The 26425-nt window shown below is 41.1% G+C and overlaps 1 protein-coding gene across 1 annotated transcript; it reads right to left on the bottom strand.

Moving 5' to 3' along the window:
• Window positions 1-928: 928 nt before the first annotated feature.
• GLIPR2 (GLI pathogenesis related 2) lies at window positions 929-24984 on the bottom strand. The gene is made up of 5 exons (XM_027745317.2): window positions 24816-24984; window positions 13442-13550; window positions 9503-9606; window positions 3592-3669; window positions 929-2528 (listed from the first exon to the last, which is right to left on the bottom strand). The coding sequence occupies exons 1-5, from the start codon at window positions 24826-24828 to the stop codon at window positions 2368-2370; spliced, it is 465 nt and encodes a 154-aa protein (XP_027601118.1). The 5' UTR covers window positions 24829-24984; the 3' UTR covers window positions 929-2367.
• Between the last annotated feature and the right edge of the window lie 1441 nt (window positions 24985-26425).

The following is a 26425-nucleotide window of genomic DNA, read 5'->3' as shown; positions in this document are numbered from 1 at the left end:
TGTCATAATTTTGGGTTATGAAGAATTAAATTAGATTTGGGTTTTTTTAACTGTTACAATCATACTTACTTACATGGACCCATTGAGGCTATTTGAGTGGCTTTGTGCCTCTTCCATGTCTAATTACCTCTGAAGCCCCCTCAAAATACTCTGTCTAAAAACCTCCAGAAGTTCATTCATCATTATCATTTTAAATAAAGATAACTACAGGCTTTGTTTTGTTTTGTCCTCTCTTTACCTACCTTCCCAGTTCTGACATTAAAATAAAACCTAGGTGGCAGCAGAGAAAGATTCTGACTTGACTCACTCAACTAGAATATATACAGTTTTACATCAACCATTCAAGGAATTATAGGGCCAATAGCATTTTACATCAACCATTCAAGGAATTATAGGGCCAGTAGCATGAATGTCATTAGGATAAAACCAGAGTATTTTAATACCAATAATTTATTTAACATCAGCTTTTAGCTTTACGTCAGTTGCAGCAAGCTTATTGTGTTTTTTAGAAAGTCCTGTTTTCATTCCCATCTCACTTGTCAGCTGAGGGTTGAAGGGAGGAAGGTCCCAAGGCTGCAGTTAGTGAAACACACACGCCTGAGTGGGAGTCGAGTGGGTATTCTTTACTGGCAACACGTCAGCCGAGAGAGGGAGCAGCAGCAATGAAATGAGATACAAAGCAGGAGTTTGAGACAGAAAGAGGTACGCCTCTTCAGCTTCAACTGTTTGCTCAATCTTCATATAAAGGGATGATTTATGATCTGCTGTATGATTTATCCTTTCTTACAAGGCCTCTTTTTTCTTTCCTGGACTAGAATACTTGGTGCTTTTATTTGCCCCATATTCCTAAAGTAATAATGTCATACGTTAATGTCCTAGAAATAAAATTTGAAGATTATTCCACAAAGAATCAGGTAACAGCAAAGGCTTGAGTAGTTCATATGCAAAAATATTTATTTTTCAGTTGTTCATGGTATGTATTAAATTCTTGGTTACAACAAAAAATTGTAACAAACAGCATCACAGTGACGTATAATCAAGCCAAAACAGTGCAGTTTATTATAACTGTGTAAACAAAAAGAAGTATTTCTGTAATGGCACTCTTCATGAACCAAATTATGGCATACAGAGTCTTAGCAAAAGTCAAAAGAAACATTTAAAGAGAAAAAAAACAAACAACAAATTGAAGTGGTGTGTATGAACCTGGCCAAAACGGCCCAATCTACATTTCATCAGAGAAAATAGTGTCCTCAGCATTTTTGCTTGGCTTGTTATTAAGGAAATTAAGTCTTCATTTTTTTCATAGCGTCAATCCAGCATGTGAAATATCACTATTATTGAATGATATGCACAAAGAGCAAACATCTCTTAATTATAACCATGTGAATACCTCCTACTGTGACATTATTAAAGGAGACGAGATGATTTGAGAATGTTATTGTCTGTAAAGCACGACACCTCTGAAAAATGTTCCTTAGGAAATAAAAATAAGTTACTGAGAAATAAAATCCAAAGTGCACTGTCAAAGAAACTTTTTTTTGGTGTAAATATCAAAAAGAAGAATCTTACTTTTCTGTAACAGAAGTAAACAATTTGATTATAAGACAAGGTACATACTGTAAACTGTAAGGTGGACTTTGAATCTGAAGTACACTCATCTCAAACATATTTTATATATTAGCACCTAAAATGGGATTTAAACAATTTTGGTCAATTTCAGTTCATGTATTAATTATGGTTTGCCTTACGGATAAAATTTCTCAGCAACCTTTTAGTGTTCCGTGAGATTCTCTTAAAACACACAGGTCTGAATGCCACTACATTTTACACATACACCTTTCATACAGGAAGTCTGCGTATGTTCCATCTGCAGAGAAAAGGTCCCACAGTAGCAGGAGGTAAAGACAGAGGAAAGAAGTTACAGTTATTAAAAAATACTGGAAAACTGAGAGTATTCATATAATTCATAAATATTGAGAGTAATCATATAATCACAAGCTGGTATCTTCAGTATACAGAAGGCTAAAAATTTGCTTGTTTAAAAAAAATAAAGACATCCAACATGTGCCTATTCACATGCTGACATGGAGTTCATGCAAACTACTAAAAAAAAACAACCTTATAAATGTTACCCTTCAGAAATGCTGCATATACTTCATCATCAAATAAACTGAGGCCCCCTCAGAAGCAATAGGGACTTAATGTGCACATTGACTCAAGCAACATGTAATTGCTTCCTCTGTAATGAGAAGTGAACAGCAGTATCAAACAGGAAATTTCATTGAATAGTGCTTCATTTCAAACACTGTTAGGTCCAAATCCAGGTTCACTTGTCATTAAGCAATAAGACGACCTTAAAAAAAAAAGTTATTTTCTTGGAGGAAGGACATTTTCTTCATAATAGCCTGGATTTACTACATTTCCAGCTGGATCATATCTAGCCACCACAAACGTTGAGCCATCACTAGCAGACGCTTTTCCGACTCCCATCTTTTTTGTATTCTTCCAAACCATTGCTGTGAAGTGACCTGAAGAAAGAGAGAGAAACATATGCATTTACTTTAGGTACTAAATCTGTAACATCCCCTTTACCATGTGAGGTACCAGGAAAGAAAAAAACAATACAAAGCTGCTTCTTTTTCTAACAGGTAAACAAACCAAGGACATGAAAAAGAACCCTACGTTTGCATTTTGTCTTGAAAAACCCTGATCCATACTGGTTCCCTACTACTATTCCCATATCCATGTCCTATATCCAAATAAGAATACCTACTTGGAGAATCATGAAAGAAGTAGTTTGGGAAGTATTTGACATAAAATTCAACAAAGATATCATGGTCTTTACTCTCTGCAGCATGAACAGCAATTCTGAGAGTGACTTATTATTCATTTGCTTTAACCACCTCATACTCCCCCATGTGTTTGCATGTGCAACTCTTCAAAAGAACACTGTTTTTGTGGCTTCTTCTGCCTAGTTTAATAACCACCCCTGCATTGTGCTGCTTCATCAGTTGTTCCCTCTATGCATAGACAAATCCCGTGGGAGAAAAACATGATTTTCTTCATCTGAAACAAGCTCAGGCATCTCTCTTGCTTGAACATAATTCCAGGAACAATGTCCTTAAGTTCATTCCACACCAGATTGTCAATATGCAGCCAATGGCCTCTTCCTGATCTCTAAATTTTAACTCAAGTGATCTCTGTGAGCAGAGTGATATCATTCAGTAGAGGTCACATGTCAATATAAACAACACCACAGTGCATTTAGTAAGACACCTATATGATTCCAATTTAGTACTTCCTACAAATTAATTTACCTTAAAAATAAGTTACCTGTTAAAAACTTAGGAATTGGAGGAAAAATACAGTACTAAAAAAAGCCACTAGATTTTGCTAACTTTCTCATTTCTCAGTTTCCTTTTACCTTCTGCCAGTTTTTACACAAAACTTTAGGGAAATTCTAATTTTTTTCCCTTTCTAATATTTTTTCTAAGAAAAAAAGTAGATTTTTTAAAAATATCAAACAAGTTGGCTGAGCAACTTCTTAAAATAGCTGTGTTTTTGAAGAGATAGTGCCCAGTTTGAACTTACCTGTCCCAGAAGAAAACCCTGGGTTTTGAAAGCTGTAATTTTTTATTTCACTGTACCATCTGTCAGCCACATCCTTTCCTGAAAGACAAAACAAATATGCTGTGAAATCATGACATAAACACAGAAGTGTAGCTCACTTACAGCCTGGCCAGCAAGATCTTCTGTTAAAAGCTGTCAAGAACTTCTAGAAACATTGAGGAAGTCCTTTTACTGAAAAGAGTTTTTGAAATGTAGGTAACATGGCAGTACATAAAAGTTACCAGGTGTTTATTGTTTCATAATAGCTGTTGCTTCTTTTATCACAGAATCACAGAATAGTAGAGGTTTGAAAAGACCTTTAAGATCGTCAAGTCCAATCACTAACTCAGCACTGTTAAGTCCGCCAGTAAACCAGGTCCTTAAGTGTCAAATTTTCCTCATATCCAACCTAAATCTTCCCTGGCACAACTTGAGGCCTTTTCCTCTCATCCTGTTGCCACAACCTCCTTTCAGGTGGTTGTAGAGAGTGATAATGTCTCCCCTGAGCCTTCTTTTCACCAGCCTAAACAAACCCAGCTCCCTCAGCTGCTCCAGACTCTTAACCAGCTCTGGACACACTCCAGCACTTCAATGTCCTTCTTGTAGTGAGGGAACCAAAAGTGAACAGGATTTGAGGTGAGGCCTCATTAGTGCCAAGTACAGGGGGATGATCACTTCCCTGGTCTTGCTGGCCACACTATTTCTGATACAAGCCAGGATGGCACTGGCCTTCTTGGCCACCTGGACACACTGCTGGCTCATGTTCAGCCAGCTGTCAAACAGCACCCCGAGGTCCTTTTCCACCAGGCAGCTTTACAGCCACTCTTTCTAATTTATTAATTTAATAAATTACTAATTAGTCCAATGCTTCTAATTAAGCACCTCATGCCACCAATGCCATCAATGATTTGAGTTCTGCTTGATGCAAACACAGTCCATCAGTTTCTCCACTGGAGTACCAGGGAACCTGTGGCCAGCAGAGCCTGGCTCAGAGCCTGGGCAGGCAACCCATGAATCAGCTTTAGAACCAGGTAGAGTTCATCCTGTTGAGGAAAGACCTCTGCAGCAAGGCGCTCACCGGGTAGGACAGAGCTGATGATGAGTGTTATACTATCACCAACAGATCAGGAAACAGGACTGTCCATCAATTCTCATCTGCCGTTAAAACTTTTCAAGGTTGAAGTTAGAAAATCCTTTGTACAAGAGAGAACTGCGTGGCATAGCATTTGGATCAAAATGGTCCAGCAATCCCTTTAGTCCTCAAAGAAACATCTGGAAATTTTAACACATTGAGTTTACATTTTTTTTCTGCCCAGAATCTTCTCTAACTTTCAGCTTGAAAGGTAATGAACACATATCTCCCTCATCTTGGATGAGTGCTCCTCTCATTAGGTTTCTACACGCAGCTTTCACCAGCTCCTTCTTCTTGAAATGTGTTTGAAAATGCCAGATTTTCTAAGCAAAGGGCACAGGGACCTGTTCCACATGGAAGCCTCCCACCTGTGGTGCATGAAGATACCCCCTTACAGCTCCAGATAAACCAAAGAAAAATTACACTTCTGAAGTCCTCCAGTTTCCCATGTTCTCATCAGCATTGAATACTTCATATTTCTGAGTGCATTTATTTTTAGTTGTTTTTATTTAGCATTTCAGCCACTGTGAAGATCCATCTTGAGACACACTAACTCAGGGTATACAGCCAGAAACCTCTAATACACATGCTGCGTCTGTGTGGCAGTCCATGTGTCTCAACCCATCAAAGGCTTTCACTGATAAGAGCTGTATAAGGACATGACTACATCCAGGGATGTAGCTCAGACCAGAATTTGCAGATGCTATGCAGTCAAAAGTCAAATGTTACTTCTTTTCCATTACTGGTTGTTAGGAAATTGTTGTGTCAAACACTGGGTGGGGAAGGGGGGGGGAGGTTTTTCCCTGAGCTACATCAATAATGATATTTCTGCTTAGCATTCCAAGATGTATCATCAACACAAGGCCAGTAGATTTCATAGCAATGTGCCAATGCTGTTAAGCCTACCGTCATGAAGAATGCTGGTCCCTGGTGGACCTGTTGGCTGCAGAACAGCAGTGACTCATGCTTTGCTATTTCGCAGCAAAAAGCCTTAAACTTGTGCAGTTCTAGAAGTCAGACACTGTGTTAACTTCTTTAAACTTCATTTTCTTATGATTGAAGCTAAAAGGATGATGCTGCTAGCCTGGCAAGCTGGTTGTCAGAGCTGTCATTGAAAGGAAAATATAGAATGAAATGCCATCTCTTGAGAGGTTTGTGAACTGGAAGTCCCACAAACTTATATGCCACACTGTTAGTTAGGAATAGTGCTTAGTAGAGTCAAATAACGTTTTCTTCATAAAAAGGTAGCAAAACCTCTCTTGCTTCTCAGAGGGGAATAACAATTGGTTTCTTCTTTCCCTCTCTCCCTGCGCCAAACAAACTCTGTAGAGCTGTTTTATGGCTGAAGTATGTAACACATTTATTTGTTCACTTGTTACTCACACTAAAGCTAAATGAAGACTGAAAAAAAGTGCAAGGAGCAATCTTTATGCAATACACGGGAAAAAGAAAAAGCACATAGTAAAAAAACCTGCAACAAACCAAGCAGATCATCCTGTACCACTCCAGACTTGAAGGCTTTGAATGATTTAGACACGTTTGTAGTAAGCTGGGTGGAACAGAAGTACAGAATGTGATTGCTGACATATCTGGCCTTATGAAGCCCATGTATTTTATGTGTACAAGTGCTGAAGTAACTACACTATACAAGTAGTATTTTTACAGATGTAGGGCTGCATTCCCACTGCTACCAGCACTTCATTCCCTCTGTTAATGTATCAGGGTGATACAGCATAAAGAATATTTAAAGAGAAAGTCATCCCCACTCTGCTTACTGTAGCTCTAAGAAAGAAGTGTGCTGCATGTGACAGAAAAAAATCTTCATAATGGAAGTACCACAGGACACATGGAATTTTTAGCAAACACAGTATCTCTTCATAATTAATTTGCTTTTAATTTAAAGAACACTATCATGTGAAAAATTTTTAATTCAAGGGAGGTGGCAGTGCCATCAGGTAAGACTACCTCAATCCTCTACCTGAAAGACAACGAGCATAGCTGGACAGCATAGCCTATGATGTGCAAATTCCCAGACTTCAAGGATGAAAACTTGCAGTTTACTGAGGCCAGGCAGTGAAAACCTAGAAGTTGATCACTATGCTCCATTTTTCACATGCAGGATCAGGTTATCATTTTATGGCATTGCTGTTATCATCCTTGAATTAAAAGAGTCATGGCATCATAAGCTGTGAGAAAATAAAGTAATCCCACTGAGTGAGTTGCTGAAAACATTCTAATAAAATCACATAGGACATATTTCTCTGCAAGGATGGGCAGCACGTTGGTAATCTACTTAAAAACTGGGTTATCACAACATTCCTTCCACTAGTCTGAGGGGAAAGAAGGTAGAAGAAGATTTAACTTCACCCCAGAAATAAAATATCTACCTAGAATAAAGTCATACTAATGGGTTTTGGAACTAATTATCTACTTTCAGCGTTCCTCATGCAGGTCCTTATTTTATTTTACTTTGTTTTATTTAACAGTATTGTATAAGCTTGGTGTTAGACAGGGCTGAGGCAGATGGTGCCTGTGCTGCTCTGCCCACTAGTCCTGACCTGTAGGAGACCCAGGTTTTTCCCATAACAGGGGCAATACAGCACATTCTTCACAACCACACCAGCCATCCCAAACAGAATTTAGACATCCAGTGCTTGCCTTCATCCTTCTGACACATGAAAAATGAGATGAGGCATCCTGAGAAGCCTGACATACTACAGCTGCCAAGGCAGGCTGTGGCCTCTTGCATTAGTGGCAGATGACAGCTCACTTATTTGAACACAGACAAAGAGAAGTCTGCCACGAAGCAGTTCCTGCAGGACTAGAGGGAGGAAACAGCTGTCAACTATTTCTTGAATTACAGGGATAAACATATTTCCAGCAACAGCTTTAGGGTATGTAACTTTAAAATCCTGAATACAATTCAAGGTATTCTTGTACCAGGAGAGGAGTCAGACTAGAAGGCTTTATAGTTCAAAGCTTAAATCTTCTCTGAAACAAGAAATGCATCTTCTGGCATTATTACAGAACTCAGTAAGAGCCAAAATAAACAGCAGCATCACTTTGTGAGAGAGAATACAGAGTATGTTAGAGGTTTATTGAGTTTTGCTTTATCTGGGGAAGAAACCGGAAGACATTGCCTGCCTTTGTTAAGCCCATGAATGGATGCCTTAATCCAAATTTCAGCCTCATTGAGCAGGATACAAATTAACTATCCAAAGGGAACTATGGAAGAAAAAGAGGAAGAATGAACTAGCTCCACAGAGATGAAAACTAAGTCCAGAAGAGAAAATAACTTTCTTTGAAGAACTAGCTTTCTCATTCTGGTACTTTGAGTGATCCTGCTTCATTGGAAATGTAGAAGTGTTTTACAGAACAAAAGAAGATATAGGATATATAAGGCATTCCATCCTGTAGATAAAAAAAAACCAGCAAAAGTGCTCAAAACTGGAAAGTTATGTATGGAAGCAGTGCATTGAAGAAAACAAATTGGATCCAGAAAAAGACAGCCATTATGTAGAAGGATTTGTGTGTTATATTTCCAGCTCTCTAAATGGGAATTCTGTGACTTTAACCTAGGGGGAAGGAGTGCAGGGCATTAACACAAACAAGAAGAAAGAAGTAAGCTCAGTCAGTGAGTCACAGCCACTATGCGAGCTTTGCCATACATCTGTGTTTTCCCATGCTGCTCTGAACCCTTGCCTCACACTTTTGCAAAGGACAGAATGCCAAATATGAGTAGATCAAATTGTAGTTTTCCACAATGGGTTTCTTTTTCAACATGAAAAGGTACCCACTTGGGACTAAAGTTGGCACTTGAAGAGGAACTAAACAACGTCCCTGAGTCTAAAACTCACTAAAAGTTCCAGGTCCTTCCAGCACAGCCTGCAGAAATGAACTTTTGTTTCCTCAAGGCTGTGCTGGAAATTCCAGAGGTAGATTGGAATAAAGAAAACAAGTGGTCACTTTTAATACATCCCACCTGCTGTCCCTGCAGGCTAAGGCACTAGCCCTGCCCACTGGAGGAAGCAAGGAGGGAAGAGCCTGCCGAATCTCTCTCCAAGGGCTCACTGCAGGCTGTCAGCCTGGCGAAAATTCAGCTCCTGGGGCATCCAAACCAAAGGCTGCCAGTTACATGTTACATTTACAATCAGAAAATATATGGAGTAATTTTGTCTTCAAAAATGAAGGTATAGAAAAGGGCTCAAAGCCTGTTTGCTGACAGAGTGGACATACTAACATAGTAACACTGTCACTTTGGTGTCCAGTTTCCCATTTTTGCCCCCACAAACAGGAACTGCTGTATAGCGCGCAATAGACATTTTTCCACTTTCCTCACCACAGCCGTGGGCAGACCTCTCTTTGGCTGGGACAAACTAAGGACAAAGGTGAAGTACACAGCATTGATGTCTTCCTTCTCTCCTCCCATGGGAATACAAGTAGCACTAAAGACAGCTCCATAGCAGGGACATACGAAGCAGCCTAGCTGCCAAGTGCCACCTCCAAAGGAACGTAACACGCTACCACAGTCCCTTAACCCCTCTGTGCCTACATGTGCTTCTTGCTCTCCATACACATAGGCAATTGCAAACCACCATCCTGCCCCCAGGGAGCCTGGGCTAGGCTGGGCTGGGCGGTGGTGGATACATTTTTGAAATAGAGGAAACTCCAGCACCCTTGCAACCAGATGCTCTGAGTTCAAAGTACATGAGACAAACTATTTATCTGGTGTCTGTGAGACAACAAGAGAAGAAAACTCACCTGACTGGTCATAGGATGCCCATGCTAGGTTTTCGCCACATTTTCCATTAGCAGACTCAGAGCTGTGCTTGAGGACCCTTGTGGTAGCCAGTTCTTCTGCATACCTAGCAAAGGAATCCACACATTGGGTCAGGGACCATAGCTGCAACGAGCAGCGAGGAGGAAGAGGAGATGCAAGCAAGGAATTTTGCTGGAAGATGATGGCTTTAAGTCAAGTTATCAGGTTGCAAAGCCCTGAAGCCAGGGATGCTTTAACGTTATGTAGATCTATTAGTTAGGCAAAGGGAAGGCCCAGAGGCCATTTCCCTGTCTTTCATGAGCATCTGTATCACTGCTGAGAAGGGTCTAGAAGAAATCAAAAGTCAGGTCTCCTCCCACCACATTCTGCCCATCACCTGGAAATCCACTGGCCATCCTTAGCTGCAGCCACTGGTGGAAAGGGAAGTACCTGTGCTACAGGTGCCACCTCCTGACATTTCTAGGCTCCTCATGGGAGTAAACCATATGTTCTCAGCGAGATTGGAAAAAAAGACAGAAATGGGGATTCAGTTAAAGCAAGCATAAACCCCCTACTTAACAAATGAAAAAAAAAAAGTCAAATGCAAAAAAACAACAGTGTGCCAGGCAATAGGATGGAAGAGGAGACCACCTGGAGATTCTGAGGCAACAACTGTGTAAACTGACATAGGGATAAGCAGCAGTCTTTCGGTAGAAGTTGACACGTGTGAGAGCTGTCAATATTTTACTGTCTTTCAACAATAGGGTTAAGAAGGACATCAGGAGTAAACAATTATTCTCTTTATTCAACATTGGAAAGGCTTCAGTAGAAAGACAGTGAAATTGGAAAGACCATTTGTTATTTCTCATGGCACAAAAAACAGGAGGCAACAGGGAGAACCATCAGGTCACAAATTTAAAAATCAAGTGAGACAAAGCACTCCTTCCACACTGTGGCAGAAGTCATTGCCACAGGATGATGCAGACACTGAAGCCCATGTGGGTTTGAAAAAGAGAAAGACAAAATTACAGTGTGTGTACGTGGGGGAGAATCTTCAGGACTTGTAAACAACAGCACCAAATAAATGAGGAGACGACCTACTGCTTAGGAAAACCACAATTTGCAGAATAAATCTGTAATTTCCAGGAGAAGATAACGGGGGAAGGATCACTACATTTGTTTTGTCCTTCTACTCCTTTCCTAATCATGAATTACTGGCACCTGCCAGAGAAAGGAAATTTGTCCAGCTGAACATTTTGGCCCAATCTAGTACTTCAGTCATTGGGTTCTAATTTCCTTCTGTCCTAAACCTCCCATCCAAACAAACAAACAAAAAAGTATTTAGCTACATGCATTAATTTAGAAATAATGAAAAGTCAGTTGTCAGTCTGCTACGGTCCGTGGGGGAGGGCAGAAAGGCCGCAGTACTGCACAAAGCGGTCTGAGGAAGTTTGAGGTTGTGATGCAATGCCCCTTTAATGGGGGTGCACAAGGGTTTTATAAACTCTGGCGTGGAATGCACCAGAAAATGGGGTGGAGCATGAGACAGACAAACAGGGAAATGAACAGGGATAGGGACTCAGGCGAAGAGGGAGGAAAGAGGCAGGAAAAGATGAATGGTAGCGCTCTCCTCTCTGCAGTTTCTTCAGCCAATCAGAGAGGGAAGCAGGGAAGCAGGGAGCAGGCATGCCTGGGCAAGGCCGGGAATTATAAATCTCGGGGAATCATACAATGCAAAACACATAATACTGTAATAAAGTCCTTTCAATCGCTGTATATCTTTTTTCCATTCCTGAAATCGTTCCCATTCTGATCCTTGCTCCTTCACATCAGTCTGCTAGATCCTGAACTGAGGATCTCTGGGTGCTCCTTCATGCCATATATCACCACAGTCCCGTAGTTTTTCTCTTCAAGGATTCCCACATCCCAAGTTAGAGGGAAGACTGGAACAAAGTACACATTAGAGATGGATGAAGCTGCCAAGGATGTGAGACAAAGGGTGATTAATACACTCCAGCTCAGGCTGGAGACTGAAAGCATGAGATTTTCATCTGAGATCATCACCCTATGCTTCATTACAGTCAGAGATAAACAGACACCTGCTGAGGGTGACTCATCTCATACTAAAGTAGGGATCCATAGTCAGTTCATCTAACCTGTCACCATTACTGGAACAAAAAATAGTAGAAAACAAACCATTTTCAACACAGAGAGAGAAGCACAGAAAAGTATCCAGAGATACACCAAACACATATCAACAAAGGTATCAGATGCACCTAAAGAAAAGTTGTTCTTCTTTGAATTTAGGAATATGCAAAATCTGTCTTGACAAATACGAGATTTCTTAAATTTCATGTCTTTTATTCATATCAAAGCATTTCTGGTTCTTGGTATCAACCAGTTTTACCAGTCTCTGAATATGTGTCTTTTAATTCTTTCAAGTTAAGCTACAGACCACAACCAAACAAAGGTTTCCTATTGTTATTCATCACAACAGGGCAAGTCAGCTGAAACCAGAGAAGACTGTGAGGAATTTCTGAAGGATCTAAAAATACCCTGCAAGGGCAATAGCACGCTTAGAGATAAAGGTGGAGCAATGCATATTTGATAGAATAATCTGAACTATTCATACAGGCTGACTTGTTCAAACTAAGCGCAGCACTTCGGAGACATAAGAAGTGCTATTGACAAGTCAATGAAATCTTTTCCTCATTGTGAGCCGTCACATAAAACAGAAACAAAACAAGCCTTAGAAGAACAGAAGAAAAGCCCCAGCAGATTACAAAGGTACATGGATGAGTCACTGGCATTCCATCTCTTAGAAATACTGCATCCAGTTATCATGGTGTCTCGAGAAAAAAAAAGTGAAAACCCCAAGATTTTACTTGCTGCCAAAGTCATGTCCTCATGCCATGTAGATGGTGTGTTGTACAGCACAACACCTGGCAGAGATGACTGGTCTAGGAGTGTGGGAGCTAGTGCATCTGTGTGACAGTACAGCACCATGCTGGGACAGTAAATCAGGTTCTGCAGAACTACAGCCACTCTGGCTCCCTGCCAGCCAGCACAAAGAAGTCTGAATAGTCATGGTAGAAAGCCTAATGATCTTTTACCTGCAGGGATCAAACTGGCCACTGTTTAGCTGTTATGGGAAGACATTTATTTTCTGAATAGTTTTATCAGCATTTACTCCTTCAGTTATATTTCCTTTGCACTGTGAGGATCATCCTGAAAAAATTGAAGATTTTTAAATCTACTTTTTGAAAAAGGTTGCTGTAAAGTGAAAGGAATTAATCTGGTTGTCGTAACTACAGTAAAAAGGACAAGCAGTATCAGACTCAAATTTGTCTAAGAAAGACAAGTCAGAGAGCAGGAAGATGGATTCACTGTATGTTAGACTGACAAGAAGCTGTGCAGTCTTCAACACTGGAGAAGAGGTAAGATGTTTCCCTCCTGACAGAATGGAGAATGTATCGTGCTTTTGCTTTTGGGGCAGGGAGATAGATAATTAGATCTGATTCCTTCTGATTCCACTGATCTTAGACCAGTCACCACTTCTTACCATGAAGAAGTTCTTTATCTCACTATTTCAGCAGCTGTGGATATTCTTCTGCAGATGATAATCCATCATCTGACAAAACTGGTGGTGAAGCATGGTTTAGGCAACTACCAGAGGAGACACACCAGTGCAGACCGACACAGCGGCGTCTGAAAATGGGTCCAGGAAAGATTTATACAGCTGTGACCACAGATGTGTCCATATAACCAGCTAGACCTATGTGATGGAGAAAGAGAGGACAAAAGAGTGGAGTCCCACACCTTCCACCCAATAAGTCTTCACTGAGTATCAGCATGTCAAAAGGCATTTTTGTATGCACAGTCGAACGTAACAGATAAAAGTGTCACAAATCTCTTTAGAGAAAAGAAAGGACTGAACTCACTGTTGGGCTCCTCTGTTTAACTTCTTGCAGAGTTTTAAGGGGGGAACTCCGTGTTTCTTCCTGCAGTCATTGTGTGCTTTCAAGACTTCTTCAGCAAATTGTTTGGAAGCTGAAATCACATTAAAAAAATTGGAAAGGTCTGTCAAATACAGACATTGGTGAAGACAGAAAAAGCGTACCCTGTAGCTAAGACACTGGTGCAGGCTAGACAGAAGAACAGAAGAATACCACCCTCAGTACCCGGGAGTAGGATGAAAGGAACCATTAATGACTTCCATCCAGAAATTAACACACACTCCCATTGGGATGGTACAGACTCACCAAAGATTGAAGAAAAATGTGATCTTTACTGCTTTCCTCAACAGCGAGGGGATTTAAGGTTAGTCAGTCAGTTTGTCAGTTCAAAAGAAAAGTCAGTTTGACTTATTTTAAGATATCAATGCTCTGCATCATCACTGCAGAGTCTCAGAGTGACAAATAGCTCCTTCAAGGAGATGCATTAAAAATGCAAATTATGGTCCACAAATTACCTGTATTAGTCAGGACACCACCTAAAGGAAATGAAGATACTAAAATGTTCAGAACTATGCAAGTACTTTGAAACATGTACCATTCTTCTTATTCATCATATAGTACAAATTCATAGAAATCTCAAAACGCACCTTTATTTGGCTCAAGATAAATAGTTGTTCACAAACAGCAAATCCTAAGGAAAGAAACAACTGCTGGGGATGAGTTTTTCTCCCTGTGCTAGAGTGTATTCAGTAAACATCTGAAAAAGCAAAGTTTTAAAACAGCTTATGTTTGTACCCTGGTGAACTTGAGGCTTTCAGCAGCACAAGCAATCAGTCACAGTGCAATTCACTTTGACAGCAATTTCACGTTACCTCCTTTTATGATTTTGCTGACTTTTCTCAAGACTCAGAGGGGAAAAAAAAGACTGCCATTGGTCACTCTGTGGAATTTGCTGTCTAAAGAGAATTTTGGAACCTGAAACAGGGTATTGGGACAGTTAGAGAGGTATAGATAGCATCTTCAAAACAATTTTCACTTTATCTTGCTGAAGCTTCTGAACAGGGCAAGAGAAATCTTTAAGTATTTAACTCTGCTTTTACCCTGACACAGGTTTTTACATTTATTAGTGATTCACCAGCTTCATTTCTGAATATCCTAACTGCACGACTACCATCATCTTCCCTGTAAGACACTTTTGAAGCCCAAACAGACCTCACATCTAGAAAGTCTTTCCAGTTATTAACCTCAGATTTCTCAACTTCCTCTTTACTACTCCATCCTAACTAAAATCAATCATTCTCTGTTTTATTAGCAAGTACACTCTTCTGTTGTTTGTAATGATGCACTTTCCCCACAACAGAGCTGTCAGTTTGCACATACTGCTCTCAGAACTTTTTCCCAAGGTGATTACCCAACTCACACTCATGTTTTAAGCTGTTCTCGGTGTTCTCTCTAGTTTCCTCAAGAGCATTAGGATAATGCAGCAGTCTAAAATAATCTCAATATCCAGTGCATGTAGGAAAGCCATTACTGTTCCATGCAGTATGTTAAACCTTTAGAACACAGTCTGAAGTTGGGTTGACTCTTTCCTGACCAAAGTGTCATTGTGGACATATACCTAATACATTCTCCATCAATATGCTTGCAGGCTCTTTTTTTTTGTGGTATAACACAGCAACCCTTTTGAGTGAGATGAGATGTGCCCACTGCACCTTCCTCCTCTTCAGTTCTCCTTCAATTTTGTGTATCACAAGTTGCATATCATCAGACAAAACAGGCACCTCCATTCTGGTATTCAAGCACATCCTCTGCATCCCCTCCCTGCCATCCCCCCCCCACCGCCTTTTGCTAATGAGCCTGTCCCATCATTCTTATTACCATTGCTCACAGCTCACTGATTCTATCAGGCCAGAGTCCTAAACCTCTCATCTGCTACATCCAGTGAGGTAGATAAGGGTAAGCTATTGTACAACATGTATCACAGAGGAAACAACACCTATTACTGAGGAAGGCAAGCCGACAGCCAGTTCACTTAAACTCACTGATGAGGGCGTCCATGCTTCCAGCAGTGAAATGTTAAGACACTCTGCAAATCAAAGAAGTTGAAACACACAGCTTTGAAAGTTGCATCACATACTTCAGGTTACATTTTTTGTCATGAGACCATCCTAAAGCTTGTGACTGTTATCACCCGCATCCGCTCAGCATTGAATAGTAGATAAACAATCCGACCTGCAACTATGAAAATTTCTATTAAAATTATTTGCTCTCAATGACAATAACAAATTAAAATTTAAAAAAAAAAAGTCAACTGAAATACAGATTTTATCAACAGTCAGTCCATCCATTAACAGAAATAATTCATAATTCAGCTCTGTACTAACATTCTGATTTACATAGATCAACAAGTCATGAACAAAACTCAGCTGTTTCTAGTTACGGCAGGCACTGCTATGCTGTCCCTAGAGAACCTCCATCTTCCCCTTCCCTCAAAGTGGCTGCTATAGAAATACTTATCTTCTGTGACTCAAGCTCATGTGCTAACCACCTCCCTCTGCACGGCTTCTCCCGTGCCTGATGATGTGTGGAGAGGGACGCCCAACCGCCAGATACATTTCAGATTTGTTTCAGGAGGCATGTTAAGTTTTTCCATTTTACCAATGTTCCATACACTGAGAAGCCAGACATTAAAAGTGAGAGTTAATGGGAGTTTTCAGGCTCCCACCCAAATGGGAACAGCTTCCCCAACAGCTTTGGAGATGTACTTTTTTCCCTTCATGTAAGCTGCTTAAGCTGCTAGAAAAAAATTATTTCCTACTGCCAGGAAGTTAGGTTTGGTCATGAATCATTACAGAGCTTAATAAGTAAAACAACTAAAGGTGTTAGATACAATTGCTTCCTCCTCATTATTCAATTATTTACCTCTATTTTGTATTCTTCTGCAACATTGGCTAAGATAATGACAGCATGTGACAGTAAATTTCCGGGCTATGATGCGGTACAGAGAACACCTTGCAGTTGTGCTTTTGGGCTCCCAGATTCATTGATTAACTTTGTGTGATCACAGAAAAGTAAGCAGAGGCATCTGGGTTGCCTTTTCCCATCAGATTTGTTTTTCAGAGTATTCTTATTTCTCTATTCTTACTGTTTCTGACCAATGCCAATCTACTTAGTCTCTCTTGGGTGAAGAGCTCTTCACGTCTGAGTCCCATCCTGCCTCTTGTTTGAACCCTGTCTTCTCCTGCTGTTTCTCCTTTAGTTTGGACATCAAAACAGAAGTGAGTTAACTGAACATGCATTCCACAATACAAGCTGCTCTGCATCACCTTTGCAGCTGTCAATTGGACCTACTCCACTGGTCTTGCAGAGCCGCAAGATGGTATGGGGAAACAGTGACAGTAAATTATTCCACCAAGCACCTCTCTACTTAATCCCAACACAACAGAAATGCTCATTGCTGGGGGTTGGACTAGATGACCCTCAAAGATGTCTTCCGACACAAATTGCTCTATGGTTCTATGAAACAAACCTCATGCAGAATCCTACACAGAAGAGTACCATTATGTCTGTCTCAATTGCTCTTTGAACTGTAACAGAGGCCTCAAACTTTTCACCCAATGTTTGCATTACAGGTAAATGGAGATAATGACACCCCCCCCCCTTTCAATCCTGCCCCCAAAATAACTAACTAGAAATGTGCTCATACAATAGCAGGACACTGCATGTAACTTCCACACTCTTTACAGCCCAGAATCCAGGCAGAAAGAAGCCAAGCACTAGAATACACGGAGAGAAAACAAATGCAAAGTAGATAGAAAACACATAAAAGGTAACCAAGTAATTTTTTAAAGACTGAGTATAGCTCTGCTTTGATACTGAAATCTTTTCAGTCTCCCCTCACTCTGCAGAATTGCTCTACCCAACTCTGAGAGCAGAAACGGGGTGTGAAATAAGAATGCAGCAAATACAGCTTTTAATATGTCCAACAGGTTTGTGGTAATTAGAGGCTTTAGGGAACTGTAAAGTAATTGCATCAAGAAGTCCTTTGTTACTGTCCCAGATAACTGAATATACCTACTTTGACAAACTTCTCCAGTCCTCCAGTCCTCCTAAAGGACTGGACAAAAACAAAATTCTTGAGTAAAAAACACCCCAGCTTATAAAGATGATATTTTCATCTAGACTCTTCTAATAGATCTGACATTTATTATTAATAATCTTTATCCTCACTTGCAATGTTATTCTCTGGAAATTAGCCTTAGCTGAATCTTTTACACTCTGAGAATAGTTTAACTGATATGAGAAATGTTAAGAAGACAGTTATGTTCTACCACATTTTGACTCAGAACTTTGTTTTGAAGTCACAAATGCTTCAGGGTGGTCTTGTGCTGGCTGGCCTCTGCAGTGACAGAGGGAGTGAATGTTCCATGTTTCTTCCTCCATTTATTTGACTACACTTGCTTGCCCCCACATTTGGCGCTGAAACATCTCCCAAGACTGGCCCTTAATGCTATTCCTAAATACGTCATTTGGGAACATGGACCTGATACTCCAATTCATGAATCACTTTCAACCATAAAAGCTGATCTCTCTCAGTGCCAAACTTCCCTGCTCTCTAACAAAACTGGCTGACTGCTTGGAAATACACAGAAGAAATGAAATCACATATAAATCTTGGAGGAAAGGAAAGATAAAATCATTCAATGTTCAGAAAGTATTATATCCTGGGTGGGGTTTCCTTGGCTCCTTTTTTGCCTTTGAATCAAGAATTCAATAAAGGGGCAATGTCTCCATCCCATACAGTAGGCATTTATGAGGGATATCATAATTGTTGGTACATTATTTCCCTTACAACCTGAATTATGCTATAAACTTACTAAAATTTAGAAGAGAAAGTATTGCTTATCAGAATTAAAGGAATTGGGAGTTATAATTAGAACAAGTTTGAATGGGAGTAGTTTCCTGGAACGTTCTTATGTTTGCTGCTCAAAATAGCTTTCCCTTCAGCTCAGGAGATCCTTTTTAAGGGAGGAGTTTCTGTGATGTTTTTCAGCATTCAGTTTTGCCTGAACTTTGTTCACACACCTGCTTACCACAGGGGTGAGCTTCAGGACAACAGTAAGATGTCTCAGTTAATTGAGTCTGACGGACAAGGACACCACTCATTTTTTTATATGGGCTTAGTCTACAGCAAACTAGCAACTGAAAAAACCTTGCATTACCTGTGCCATATGATGTAACACACTCTTCTCCCCCTTACCCAATTTGAGGTATATGGCATGAGAATAGGAAGTCAACGCTGTAATAATGTTTCAATGACATTAGTCATGTCACCTTTTGATTGCAAATCCTATTCTTGCTATGATAGACACTGTTGATTACTTCCTCACTTAAGGCCTTTTATAAACTGTTAGGCAATTGACTGCCCTGATTAAAAAGGAACACCTGGTAAACTGGAAGCTGCTCAGCTCTGAGAAGCAGCAGAGCCTTCCATGATATAAGCATTTAAAAAACAAGCAACACTAATCATCAGTCTTGAGCACTGACAGAACCAAGTTTTCACTTTCACTGGAGGCAAGGGTGGGAGGAGAAGTCCTCTGCTCATAGCCCCTCTCCTCCAAACAGATCCACAAGTCAACAGTCAGAACAAGCAGTCACTACTACAGAGTGATTTTCTCACATAAGGTGGGAACTGACTGCTCATCATATCTAGAGCAGCCAGTCTTGCCTTTGCATAAAAGACAATAAAAAAAAATTCTGCCAATTAGGACAGGTGAATATTGTAATCATGCCACACACCCACAGACACAGTTCTAGTAGGCATTTAATCTGTATGCTGGTAACCCTTTAAAAAGATTAAGGAGACTCTCATTTGTAAGGTCTTCTATTTGTAAATCTAATTGCCGTGCAATTCCTAGGGCACGTACACTTCCAAATACAAAACCACAAGTGACCTGCATGTATTGAACCACACTATGCAAGAGAAGAAATTCAAGCAAACTTCTCCATTTCTTCTCTTCTGTCCTCAACATTGTATCTGCTTAGACTTTAAAATTACAGTAATTTCTGAAGAAAATAAGGTGCAACTATATTCACTAATGAGTAGCAGTAGAAATTGTTTTGAGTAATCGAAAACAAGTAATTGAATTAAAATTGAGTAATTTTTACAGGTCACCTATTCGTATTTTGGATGTTGCATATTCTTATGGGATGGGCAGCCATAGACAGAACCTTGTTTGTACCCAGTGCCAAGTTCATTTTACATGGCACTGTGAGCTGTTTGGTGCCAACCAAAGACTTCGCAAAGTAAAGAATTTTGCAAAGAAGAACTGAAAAGAGGTAGAACAATCCCATGTCTCCTGGGATATGCTCTGTCATTTTATACCTCTACCACTTATGTTCTACCATTGCTTGGGGTAGGCATACCTGAATTAGATTTAATCTCATTAGTTTCAATACCCTGCCACCATGCTTTTCTGCCAAGGACATCCAAGGGCATTGCTCGGGCAACGTTCAAAGAATATTTATTTACACACCTCCCTGAGGCATGGAAATACGGCCATGAACATTTCTTCTGATCACTGATGTGTAAATTCCTCTATCCAGTAGACAAAATCAGGTAGGGAAACACAGAGAGCTTTCTTTACTCATATTTACTATCCATTACATCATATCTTTCTCATCCCTCTACTCAACAGATTAAACCCCAGTTATCATAACTCAAAATCTTGGCAAAAAGGTATGTATTTCATGAAATCCTGAATAATAGAATGGTTTGGGTTGGAAGGGACCTTTGAAGAGCATCTAGTCCAACTCCCCTGCAATGAGCAGAGACATCTGCAACTAGACCAGGTTGCTCAGAGCCCTGTTTAACCTGACCTTGTACACTTCCAGGGATATTAAATGATGTTTGTGGTGGCCTTAAACAAGCCCACAGTGTCTTCCTACACAAGACCCCAGACTACTATCCCATTTTCTCACCCTTACTTGCACCAGGGAGGTTGGCCACCTGCGTGGCCTCACCTCATCCCCCTCTGCAGGGCCACCCAGCCCAGCTCTGGCAGAGCTCCTGCTATTCAGACCTTCGCAGACTGGGCAGAACTTGCCTACATCTGTCTGTAAAAACAGAACATAGGTATGCTCCAGCTAATCTTTTGGAGAACAGCAAGGCCTCTACAAAAACAGAGATCTGAAATAGCCTTCTGGCCTGTTGAGATACATAAACAACAAAACAGTTAAAATCAAAACACTCATTTTCTCATACTTTTTGTTCCTGCACATAGAGCAGCAACAGAGGCAAATTCAAATCCAGTCAAGATAGACACTGCAACTGTATTGACAGAAAACTAACAGTTTGTATCTTCCCAGCAATAAAAGCTTTTTTCATGCTTAACTTTTTTTTTTTTTGAAAGATTTCTTGGAGGATTCAGAAAGAAGAGATGATGCCTTGGCAGGTATGTCGGTTGTTACAGACCATCACATTCTATCTTAGTTCTTCGTGAGCCCTTCACACTTGTTTTGGCATTATCTGACTTGAACATGAGGAGCTAAGGGTACTAATCTAGCAGTCAACAGGAGCAACAACTGCTGCATTACCCTCCTTTCCCCCACCGAAACCTGGTGGTTCAAAGGACAAGTAAAAATAGGGCTCAGAATATTGTTTGTCAAAGCCTAATGCATTTCTGTCAGACTTTTCTCTATCTGATATTTATTGACCTTGAAGCAAGTAATCAATGTTTTCCGCACACAAAAACTGGAGGTGTGGGGTTATGAATTGAATTAACCTTGGTTTTGAAAGGCCCTTTTCCCTTTTCACACCACACCTCCAGTTCAACTCTGGTGTAAAGAAAAAAAGACAACAACAAGTTCTGCAAATGTCCCAATGTAACCAAATGCAAGCGCTCAGTTGCTAGCAGTTTAGACCAATTCATTTTCTCTATTCCCACCAGTCCTGTAAAGCCAGCCAGCACGAAACACTTTGTCATTTTGGCAGCTTGCGGGTATCGCATTTCTCAGAAAGCCAACAGGTCACTTCTCTAGTATGCCTGTACTTTTGTTACGACCTGCCACGGCTGTCTCCTACCGAGATGCTGAAGTACAGGTTAGCGCTTCAGATCAGCTGAAGACGTAGCTCTCCCTGAAGGAAACACAACAGTCCTTTTTACTGTGCTCTGAAGGTGCATCTTGAGAGTTAAAAAACAGCACACGCTTCTCAGATAGATTAAAACCATCGTGGAAAACTGCACTGAGTCTGGTTTCTGTCTTTTTTTTTTTTTTTGTCAAAACATTTTCTCAGCCTTTTTTTTTTTCTGTACTGACTCAACAAGTAGAACGGTGGGCAACTCCCAGTCTTTTCTCTGAGTCCCACCCACATTTTCAGAAGGGGAAAAAAGAGAGAAGAGAGAAATAAAAAAAAAAATAAAATAAAAAAGGTAATCCAAACGCTGTAAAAAGATAGCCAGTATTTACTGAGCCTGTCCTTGTCTTTCATAGCGTCTGCAGCCACTTGCCAGAGTAAAGAGGGCGATTCCCCCGCCATCACCTCCACCGGGTTTTTAGGGACTAAACGGAGCAAGCTCCCTTCCCCCACCAGGCTGAGCCAGAGGGGAAGTGGAAGAAATGAGACTTTTAGCAGCCTTTTTCCACCACCCTCCCAGCCTTTTCAGAGACTCCCACTGCTCAGCAGGAATCCCCGTGCTCCAGAGCGGAGGAGTGGAGCTTGCAGCCAGCTGCTTCCCTGAGCATCGGCTGCAGCTGCTCGAATGGATATCCCCTCCGGGGCAAGGGCTGCCCTCAGAACCCCGGCCTCCGGCCCGCACAGCTGCAGGGGGGTCAGAGCCCCGCCAACGCGGCACTCACAGCAACAGGGCAACGAGGAGCAGCCGGCTCACCATCCCTTCATTTCCTGCAGAAATACTTATCCCTGTCTTTTTGGTGAGGACTCTCTAGCGCCTGTGGGGAGGGCTGCCCGCACCCCCCACCAATCTAAATGCGGTCTGAAAAGAGAATACATGGGAAGGGCGGAGGGGGTCTCTGTGTTTGGCTTAAGTATTTGCAGGACTCATGGTGATGGGAGACATTTTTCTAAACCTGACAAGGAAGTTTCAGTACTAACTTGGTTTCAGCACAAACTTGGTTTCAGCAGCCTGCAGCTTCCAAGGAAGAAAGCTGAGTCAGAAGTACCAATATCTTGCAACACTGAGCTCTATTCAATGAAGCAAAACCAATGCTAAGTCTCTAGCTCTGTTACTCGCAATGAACATTGGTTCAAATACAATGTAACAGCTAGTAATATAACATTATTGGAGAGCATTTATCAAAGAACTGCGATTTTCAACAGGAGAATTTCTTTGTGTGGTGATACTTCTACCTCAAGACAGGTTTACCAAAACCAAAAAGAGACTGCTCTGAAGACATTTATTTTAAAATAGTGGTCCCACTTTACATGAATTAGAGCATCCTCAAATTTAGACTTCAGGCAACCTCTGCCTTAATCTTTCTGACCCAGGAGAGGAGCAAGGACTCTCTTTCCAGGTTAAACAGATCCCAACCTGTTTCATTTTCATGTATCCTAGTATAGAGAAACTTGCCCACCTTGCACCTCAAGAGTACTACAGTGGAAATGTGAGGTATTTCACACAAAACACAGAGGAAGCAGTACTCTGTAAAACAGCTGCTCTCCTCATTCAAAGGCAAACCACACTGAATGATCTCAGACAGGAATTTGAAGACTTCAGTGCACTGGAAAGGGTGGATGGGATTTAGTTAATAAACCAATTGTCAGGACAGGATCTCAGTTTGATGATTCATCTAAAAATATTGCACACAGCTCAAAGATAGCAACCTGGACTCAGTTTAATCTTTATTTGAAAAGTGTGATACAAGTGACAAAATATGCACCTAGATCTCAAGTTTTATTTGTATAAGTACTTAGGGACGCAAACATTCCCCAAGCCTCCTCGGCAAAGGGAGTTTCTCATCTGTAACTGCTCCTAAGTTTTGAAAAAATCAACTAATGTGCAGCAATAAATGTACAGGAAAAAACAAAGATGGTGATTGCCTTATGACTGTTTTAGCAGTGTGTATGTATTAAAACAAAAGGAGATTTTTACTCCTTCTGAAATTGGGAGCTTGTATGGTATTTGTACTTTTTATGCTACTAGCATAGGAAGTGCTGAACTTGATACTTCTGAGCAACTACACGTATTTAAATTGTTATAAGGTTAATTACTAAATCCCAATCCACTTTAAAACATTAGCAGCTGCCAGGACATGGGGCCAAACTCACTGGCAGTCACATAGTGCTTTGCCTGGACTGGATGTCATACCAGTAAACCCTTTACAGTCACATCTGCAGTCAGTTCTGATCTCATCTAAGAAGCTGACCTTTAAAAACAAAGAAAAAGAAAAAAAAAAATCAACATACCCATGCTGAGTCCCAATAAAGTGTTACCCACACAAAGATTTTCCCCAGTTTCCTCTGGAAGAGGCCTTGTTTTTGAGTGAATAGAGTACTAGGTTTTGCTGAGCCTGTCCCATACGTGCTGTTTACACACAGGACAGACAGACAGTATGCCACCAGGCTCTAATTTGTCACAGAAGTAAAGTCCTAACCACAAGATTAAAAAAACCCTCCATCCAGTTTTATAGCCGGTTCAGAAGTTTGGCACAGATTTTCACTCATGACTAACAGAACAAGGTAAGAGAAAACAGGGGGTATAAGTCCTCCCTTCTTAATACCTCTGGCTCCTTGGCAGCTTCGGAGGTGTATTCCCCAGCCCAGACTGCCAAAGCAGGGCACACAGACAGCTGGCAGCAGTGGGAAAAGGAGTTGCATAGGCAACAGCAGGGAGAACCTCCAAGGGTATGTGCACAGCTGGGGACAGACTTAGGAGCTGAGGTGTCCTCAGTTAAACGGCAACCAAATCTTAAATCTAAATCCTTCTGACAATGAAGGGTGATAAAAAGCTTCCCTGTCTCAAAGCATCCTGCTGCCCATCTGCAAGGCTGGTAAGCTTTGTCAGACAGCTAGACATGAAGTACTTTTAAAGCTATAGGGCTTATAAATATTTTACACAGCAAAGCAAAAGTAATTTAAGCTACAAAATATAAACTGTATATAAAATACAGCTACCTCTGCACTGTGCAGGCTGGGGAGAGGGGGGGGTCGTTTTTCTTGGTTTTTGTTTAATCTAACTCCTTGTCAGAGAGAAAGCTCCTCCCAGACTGTACCATGCACAATCGAAAGCAGCTTTCTCCGAGGAAAGCCACTAACGCTCTAGCAATGCTTTCCGAGCACAAAACCAGGCACACACACTGTATGAAAACACAGCCAACCGCACCATTTTCCCATGCTCACCTGATTTTCCCATGCCCAAGTGGTGGGTTTTTTTAATTTCACCGGCTGCCTCCTCTCTTGACTGAGTTTCGCCGGTAAGTGCCGGGACGAAGCGTTTGCAATTTCAGTTTAACTTCTTCAGCCGCCTGCGAACGCTGCCGGAGAAAACTCAGCAGCATGAACCCGCTACTGCCCCTCCTTCAGCGCTGCGATAAGCCTGCCCATGCCTTATAAGGCACAGGGACACCGTTCTTTTTTTTTTTTCATAAAAAGATCCTGTTTAGGGTCAGCAGCTATTTATCCTCCACAGTAACCAAGCAGCTCCAAAACACCATATGTTTTCACATACCAGTTTAGCTTAGTAATTGCGGCTGTCCTCTGATAAGAGTAGGCTGTGCAAGGAAATTCTGCTGACAAATAATTCTGCTGCCACAGTAGGCATAGCCCACGAGGCTAATTCATACACATAAATGCTGCTGAAGTTTTATCCAGTTACTGTACGTTAAGTTAAAACAGGAAGTCATAAAGCACTTCGAACCATAAGTACGTTTTTATGTCTAAAATGAATCACTTCCTGCACTGTTGCAACACAATCTGTAGAAGGTATTAGTAAAATAAAATTTTGCAGGTTAAAGAGGAGCTGTGCTGATGGCGTGTTTCTGTAAAAAGAGTTGGATGTGCGTACACCTCATTTTATCTGTGTAAGCACTGTGCCACTGTTATCTTCACATTACATCGAAACGCCTCAAGCTAATCTGGCAAATATTAACTACTTTAACTACAGTGAACAGGATACTTTGATTTAACTTCAGAAGTGCTGCATATCTCCAAACAATCATTCAGTTACGTGTTTCCAACTTTCATCTTTTCATCACCATGAAAAATCATCTGAGGTTAATGCTTCCCAATTTTTCACAACGCCTTTCAAAATTTCGAAGTTCTAATTGGTTTTGTGCCAACTCTGCTGGCTCAGCAGGTTTTAATTATCCTTTACCCATCTCTGGAGGTGAGTTCCATAATGAACAAAGGAAAAAAACCTCTCAGAAATAAAAAGATGTAGGGTTTGGGGGCTTTTTTTAAACAAGTAGCACCAGCAGGTGGGGAAAGACAACATCCCTTCACCAACACACTGCTTCTCCTGAGGTTGTTTCACTGGCAGGGCTGGAACAGAGGCTGAGGGAGTGTCACTAACAGCTGACGGGATCACTAAGAACTAAGGGGGAAACCCATGGAGGAGGAAACTGCAGGGCATGAGAACACACTCATCTTCACAGCTGCCTGATGTTTACTCTCGCTGGTAGCAAGGCAGGTAGCAGAGCAGGAGAAGCAGGTCAGAGAAGATGCAGAAGGAAATCCTTTCCCACTCCCTTTGCTGCACGTGGCAGTAGGTGGCTGAGGAGCAGGGTGGAGAGCTGTAGCTTGTTCTATCAGAGCCCTATCAAGGCGAAAGCTGCTGTTTTATTTGCTTGCAGGAGTGAAAAAACCGTGGGCTAGTCTGAGAACCCTAGTCTCTAAAAATGCTCTGCTAAACTTGAAACACTGGGCTGTACTGCTCCTAGGCCATACATCAGTGCTCAGCAATAGCCAATGCCACCTTATGGTCATAACAAGGAGAAGAAGGGAATTTATAT

The sequence above is a fragment of the Pipra filicauda genome, unplaced genomic scaffold (genome assembly GCF_003945595.2).
Source record: "Pipra filicauda isolate LSUMZ 115617 unplaced genomic scaffold, ASM394559v2 scaffold224_size1409572_pilon, whole genome shotgun sequence".
NCBI lineage: Eukaryota > Metazoa > Chordata > Aves > Passeriformes > Pipridae > Pipra > Pipra filicauda.
Note: the sequence above shows the minus strand (reverse complement) of the source record. Positions and strands in the feature narration are given on the sequence as shown.